The 7,414-nt window shown below is 45.5% G+C and overlaps 1 protein-coding gene across 1 annotated transcript; it reads left to right on the forward strand.

Annotated features, from left to right (window-relative positions):
• The first annotated feature begins 1,451 nt into the window (after positions 1–1,451).
• LOC113016312 (protein AF-9-like) lies at positions 1,452–4,685 on the forward strand. The gene is made up of 6 exons (XM_026159057.1): positions 1,452–1,568; positions 2,458–2,584; positions 3,374–3,470; positions 3,582–3,644; positions 3,801–3,872; positions 4,240–4,685. Exons 2-6 carry the CDS (start codon positions 2,481–2,483, stop codon positions 4,360–4,362), a joined length of 459 nt encoding a protein of 152 aa, XP_026014842.1. The 5' UTR covers positions 1,452–1,568; positions 2,458–2,480; the 3' UTR covers positions 4,363–4,685.
• The last annotated feature ends 2,729 nt before the right edge of the window (positions 4,686–7,414 follow it).

A 7,414-nucleotide genomic window follows, 5' to 3' on the forward strand; every position in this document is an offset into this window, starting at 1 on the left:
CGGGCCCCAATGTGACCAAATATCAAAGAGAAAGTCTGGAACTGAAGTTAAGAAGTACCCACCGAAGGAAGGATGAATGGCTGGATCATGAAAACCTGACATATCTCTGCATGTTGTGTTTTTCCTCTCGGCTGTAAAAAGGCTGATTGTCATCACCCCGCTGGTCGGATGGTTGGGGTGGAGAGCCAGGTTTGTGCATGCAGTACCTCAAGAACGAGGCTACGTAGGATTTAAGCTAACGACGTCGACGAGTTTGAATCTCGGTGACCTCGACCTCGAGGTCTCTGGCAGTGGACCCGGTCATGTGAGAAATGTTGTGCCTGGCTCTTCCACTTTAGGGATTACAGCTCCTAATGCGTTCATTCCTACTGGGACCACTTCGTTCTTGACCTTCTACGTTGGCTCCAGTTTTCCTCCAGTTTTTCTCATGCTCCCCTTCCTGACATGCTCTCTGCTGGGACTGCCACACCTATCACAACTGCAGCCTTCTGCTCCTTGTCCAGCACCACTGTGTGTGGTTGATTAGCCAGCAGCTGCTGCCAGGTGTTCTTGGAGGGCTGTTTGCCTCTTTAGCCAGTAGGTGTCCAGTACTATCCAGCTCTTCATTGTGGAGTCATTGTTGGATGTCTGTGTTTGTTATGTTGGCTTTTTCTGGGAGGTTCTTTGGTCTGCTGTTGGGTCCTCCAGCCACCTGATGTTGGTGTTGTGTGATGCTACTTTCTCACAGTACTGCTCAGTCTCAGGACCTGGTCATGGCGCCATCTCTGTCTTCCCTGGCTAACAGTAGTCTTGCATTCTTCCAGCCTGTGCGCCATCGCCCCACATAACCTGCACTGTGGCTCCTCCGTCATGGACTTGTAGACTAAGCGGAGCAATATTAAGATGTGGAAAGGCTCCAAAGTTAAAGCCAATTAATCGTCTGCTTTGACAGGTCCCACTATGTCCAGATTCCTTGTAAACCCAGTTCCGTGCTTTCCTCCTCTAGCTGCCGGACCTCGGCTCGGACCATGCCTCTCCTCAGCCAGGGCTCAGCTATTGCCCATTGTTGGAAGTGGGTGGACCCGAGTCCCTAACGCCCCATGCAGGACTTGCCAATGAGTCTTGGTACTATACCATGCTGGTATAGCCAGACCTTGAATTCGCCTGGTATGCCTGAACCTGCATCTTATGTAGCCACTCTACATCGTGCTCCTGCAGTGGACGAACTCTCATTTCCAGCCCGCTGGCACAGACTTTCCCAGGAAGGCTGAGGAGAGTGATCCCTCCTACATATTCTAATATGAACCATAAGCTTTATTATTGTAAAGTGGAAGCATTAACTAACTGTGTATATCATATTGTCTGCAATCATACACAAATTCTTACGTGATACAAAACTGTCGTACTGAGATATCATTGCTATAGCAACACCAGGTGGTTATGATCCCTAGTGCATACAATTAAGAGACAAGCCTGGGCATGTCTGGGAGTGAGAGCCACATGTGTCAGTCTGCAGTGGAGCAACTTCAGGAACCTCCAACAATCACAGTGCTCTGCAACATATGCAAGAACCTGTTTCAGCCCTTCAGGTGAAAAAACTGTGCGCTACAGTCAGGCTGTGTGTGGGGAGATATTAGCTGCTGGTGTCATGTGACCCAAATGTAAACAAATGACTCCACCAAGTGTGGCTGAAGGACGTCATGTGACAGGAAGAGCAAACAGTGGATGAAAGTTACTGATACAGTACATGGTGCAAGACCAAAGCAGCAGGTTAAAAAGCTCAACTCATGACCCAACATCCCAGGTAGAAGAGTCTTCAGCTTTATTGTGAAAATATTGTGCAGGTTCCTAAAGAGTCACAAGGTTAAGTTACTTTAGTTACTGTTTAACAAAAGTTTCCAGGCCAAACTACGACTAACACCAACCCTGTTTCTGTACTACATTTGACTTATTCTGTGTTGCAGTGCCGTGCCACTTTCACGCTGCTGCAAACGGCGCTGTGTCATCAGTGACAGTAGCTCATTGGAAGCAATCATGGGATGCCCTTCATTTAATCAAACTTAGAAATGCTGCAGAAAATATCTTTTTGTGTAAATGATCAGAAACATTATTACCACAAATCTTCTTAAAGTATCACTTTGAGCCTGTAAACAAACGGGCACAGCCCTGGTTTATAAACTTTTACTTTGAGTCGGTTCAGAAAGTTGAAGACGTCGTAAGAGAGGCTGCTAAATCATTTTGAGATTGAAGAACATGAAAGAATCGTGTTGTTTTCCTGAGCAATGAGAACAATTGAAAACCAGAGCTGTAAGTCAGCTATGTAGAGTTCGAGATGTGTGCATGTTCCCTTTGAAAGTCAGATCACCAGTCCACATTTGCTGAGCTTTACAGTACCAACGTCACAATCTGCAGCTTTCTGCTTGTATTCCTGAGGTTTAAACTGCAATGACTGAGGCTTTATTGAACTGTTCCACTCAGTGCTTGGCCCGCTGCAGTCAGTGATGCAGGATCTGCACTCGGACGACGACGACGATTCAGAGGACGACAACGACGACGTGGATTCAGACAGGGATCGAGCAGCACACCTCACACACCACCAGCACAGGTTAGTAACCCGAGGGCAGCTTTTCGAATGGCTGAACCGCACACTAGTTTAGTTTCATAGAGCTGTGTGCAGACATTGGTAATGAATTCCTTCTAACCAGGATATTGCTATTATGAGGGCTACTTTGTATCTCACATGTTTGTGCAGTAGAGCCAGCCTTTAACAACAAACCTGTAAAATGATGAAGAGCCGCTATTTAAATCTTGGTTAAAATTGCTTGGGACAGTTTCTAAAGGTTCTTTCAACGTGCCTTTTACTAACTTTTCAAGTATTTCATGTAAGCTCTTTCCAACTCTCTCCACCATCCTGTTGGTGGAGGCGTGCCGTCAACCTTGGCCAAAAAGCATAACTTAACCAGATCGTCTCCGTCTCCAACAGTTGACCGGTTTTCTATCATCTATGCCAGGGGTGGGCAATTCCAGGCCTCGATGGCCGGTGTCCTGCAGGTTTTAGATGTGTCCTTGATCCAACACAGCTGATTCAAATGGATAAATGACCTCCTCATGATGTCCTGAAGTTCTCCAGAGGCTGGTAATGAACTAATCATGTGATTCAGGTGTGTTGACCCAGGGTGAGATCTAAAACCTGCAGGCCTGGAGTTGGACACCCCTGATCTAGCAGGCCCTTCCCTGACACTGATTCTGCGAGAGTCATCTTCATGTTAAAGACCGTCCTTCGTCCCCACTCTCTCACATGCTGCTCATGGGGGATTTTTCATTGTTAGCGGTTTTTAGCTAACAGCTGAGACAACAGTTTTAATGTCTTTATTCTTTGTGACTTCATACTTAGGATTAGTTTAAGTGATGGCAGCAGAAGTGACAGCTCCTCCCATTCCCCGCTGTCGTGCAGTGAGGCCCCACCCTTATTAAAGTCTACTAATAACCAGGTAATCGTATCAGTAATATACTGGCTTATGTCTTAGAGCAGCATGATTGAAAGCCACAGTATCCAGGTGTGTGCGTGACCCTGGGTGACTCTTTGCTCTTCTGTCTGTCAGATAGTGGAAGTAAAAAGTCCCACCAAGCAGAGCAAGCAAGACAAAAGCATGGAGTGTGATAAGGTGAGAACGAGTGTCTTTGGTTTTTAGAAACAGTGCGTGTAATGTGGAGTAGACTAGTAAATATTCTGAAATATGGAAAGTGTTTTTATGTCTTGGGGTTTGTTACCATCAGCCACTGCTACATCATGACAGCCGTGTTTGCTGTGTGCTTTTCAGGTTTACCTGGATGAGCTGGTGGAGCTGCATAAAAGACTAATGACACTAAGAGAAGGTCACATACTGCAACAGGTGAGCTGATGTCAGCAGTGTCCGATACGTCCATCAGACACAAACCCACTTCTACAAAGCTTGGGATCCGTGTCAGATGTAAAAACTGAATTCAGTGATTTTCAGATCTCAGATTTTATTCACACGGTTTAAATCGACCAGTTGAGGAAACACGTTAGCGCAGGTCGAAGCTCTCTTCTGATTGGCCAGCTGAGAGCATGGTGTGCCTGCAGCAGATGACTGCATAAAGAAATCTGCTTGTTTAAAATAAATATTAGACCTTAGACGAAATAATAATGATGAAGTAGTAATGTAGAACAATAGTTAATAGTTGCAGACTTTACTTTGACCCAGCCTGTGCCCACCACTCTCACTTTCTGTCTTGCAGATTGTAAACCTGATTGAAGAGACCGGACACTTCCACATTACAAACACTACGTTTGACTTTGACCTTTGCTCTTTGGACAGAAGTACAGTAAGGAAGCTGCAGAGCTATCTCGGGACGTCCTGAGGCAAACAGCAGTTGGGTGCTGGATCCGAGCCTCTGACTCGTCCTGTATCAGTTCCAGCTGTAGTTGGCGTGTCTAAACCTCACAGTGGGTCCAGCCTGCTGCTTCGACCCCCCCGAACAAAGAGTTCACCCTGCTGCAGAAATCGGGGGTAGATGTACGAGATCAGGATGTCAGCAGGCAACAATCTGAAAGCTTGATATGAAGGGTTGGTGGGTGGGAGTGATTCTGCTGCCATGTATGTTGTTGTTTATCGTGACAAGTGCATGATCAACTTTGCCTTACAACATTGTACGTCTTATTTATTAAATTTAATTTGCAGGTGTGTGTGCGTGTGTGTTGGGTGGAAAAAAGTGAAACAGGACTTTGAAGAGCTCTATAAGGCACAAGTCTGACCAGTAACACTACTCTGCTTCGGTCTCCGATCAGATATCCGATTCATTCATTTCCCTGGGATCAAACAGCGTCCGCACAGATGCATCTCTGTTGTTCTGTTTTGTTGTGTGCGACCTCACAGTTTGCAAAGACGTGTGAAATATGAAGAAGAATCCAGCAGGAGGTCTGGATACAAAGCGACACATCGTGGCGAGCGTGCTGAGTTGAGAGCGCCGTCGTCTGAAAACTAAAAGTTGAGAAGTTTCTCCAGTTTGTTCTGGAGTTAAAGCTTTAAAAAAACTTTATTTGTAAGTGTGTCTTTATTAAAGCCACCTTTATGCAAACTCTGAACTTTGAATCCACTGGAGCTTTACAAAAATCTTTGGCCTTGTCTCCTGCTGAAAGTGTCCTTCCTACATAGGAGTGTAGGGAGCACATTAACATAAAGGTCCTTCTGAGAATAAAGTGGAAATGTGCAGATTAGTTATTGCAACTAAACCTGATCCTGAAGCATTTCACCAGCTCACAGTGCAGCCGTGGCACTTAAAACGACTGTAATCGCCACATTTCAGTGTTTTTCTCTAAAAAGATTTTTGACTTTATTCTCAAAATGATCGACATTGTTTTTTAATCTTACTGTGGTCCTGTTACTCGGCTCTACAAAGTGAACTCATTTTACCAGCTTTAAATACCAGATGAACTCATGTCGGCTGCTTTAAAAACCTGTTTAATGTTGTTTAAACAGCAGGGCATGAATGGCTGCTCGCCTGTGCTGAGCACTCATCTTTGGTACAGGAGAGCTGCCTCTCAGGAGGTCCTGCCCACTAAGCTTTTGCTTCTGATCGCCTGCCTAAGCACAGATCATGGGTTCAGTTGGTTTAGGATGTTTGTAGACAAAGATCCACTAACACGTGGAGTCATACAACCGACCCAAAACCTGCAGGAGGAACCGTTAACAGGTACTCTGAGGTGTGGATGTGTTCCACCTGTTAAATCAAAGCTCAGCGTGAGACGAGGCCTTTCTTGGAGTCGCCACAGGGACACGTGACAGTCTGATGAGGATGATTTCGTATTTTGAGGATTGAATGAACTATAAATGTTCTGTATGATGTGCAGATCGCACACATGTGGATGAGCTGGTTTTTGTATGTGCGTCTGAAGTAGCTGTGTACACTGTGCACAAATTGTGGTGTCAGGCCCAAAATGTTTGCTGTGTGCATCTTACAGCAGCCTCTGATCATTAGTTCAAAATATCAGCTTTTAGCTCCACCTAGTGGTAGCATGTTAAAACTGCTGCACAGCTCCCTGAAGTGGGAAATCCACAGTTAAATGATTCATCTCATCTTTATTCACTGCTTATATTAAGTTAATGTGAATGATGCATACAAAGCCCTGCCTTTGGTTCAAGCAGACTTACTCCACGATTCTGTGACCATCGTTACCCCCAAAGTCGATGTCTTTACCTAAAAATATGTAAAATGTTGTTTCCTGGTTAAAGCAGTCACAGGACAGCCCTCCGTAAAGGAAGCTAAAATAGACTGATTGCCCCCTATTGGCTGTTAGTACAGGCCGACAGCTTCACCCTTCTGTACTACACCTTAAAATAATATAAACTCATTAATAGCACTAATAAAAATGTGATTATCTGACCGGTTTTTGATGTGATGCTTTAAAAGCAGTGCGTTTCGTTATGGCTGACAGCTGCAGAGGCCCCTGTTTAGATTACAGTAGCTGTTCTGCATCCTTAAAACTAACCTTCCTGTTCCAACAACAAACTTAAGTAGTGCAGCTGCTAAACTGTAGTGATGCACTCAGAGCCTGGAGACCCAGACAGCGCCACTGGTAAAATCAGTTCCCTCGTTTCCTACAAGCTAAACAAGCAAAAGTAGTTTTGGGTTTTTTGGACTGCCTTCATGTTCCTGCAGCTGGAGGATTGGTACCTTCTGTATTTACTTCCATAACTGAATCTGAGGCCATGGTCCTCAGCAGGAAAAGGGTGGAGTGCCCACCCACAGTGGGCTGATCTCTTAGATGGACATTAACACCCCCCACCCCTCGTCAGGTTTTCCAACTGCTTTGTGGATAAGACGTCTTGGACGATCATCTTGGGTGTTGCAGGAAACAGCGGGATGTTTCATCCCGGGGATGGAGGTGCCATGTTTCTGCTGATGTTCTAAATGAGCTCATCTGCACAGCATAGTGGAAGCATGTGCTAGGATCATTGTAGTCTCCCCTTCATGCTACCATTGCTACTGCTATTGTAATCATTTATTTAAACAGCATTATCTCTGGTGGACACGATAAAGGCTTCATTACGAGCCACGAGGGTTTTGTGTTGCTTTTTTAAACTAAAAGGGAAAGTCCCCACTGAGACTCCTTTAAGCCATTCTCGCTTGAGAAAATGTAGCTGAGGGAGAGGAGCTGGGTACAAAGGAAGAATGGAACCGAGGGGTGGGAGAACGCTTGAGCGGTCCGGCAAACACTTCCTCCAATAAAACTGGGAGACCTTCAAAATAACCTCCCGCAGAAGAGACACAGAGACATCGACTGTCACACTGGCATAAGGCCAAGGAAGTGAAAAACTGCCCACCCACCAAACCCCACCCTCACCTCCACACAAACCTCTGCACATGATGACACATCTGCCCTTCCTCACTCGTATCACTGCCTGCAGCTGTG

The sequence above is a fragment of the Astatotilapia calliptera genome, chromosome 3 (genome assembly GCF_900246225.1).
Source record: "Astatotilapia calliptera chromosome 3, fAstCal1.2, whole genome shotgun sequence".
NCBI classification, from domain to species: Eukaryota; Metazoa; Chordata; class Actinopteri; order Cichliformes; family Cichlidae; genus Astatotilapia; species Astatotilapia calliptera.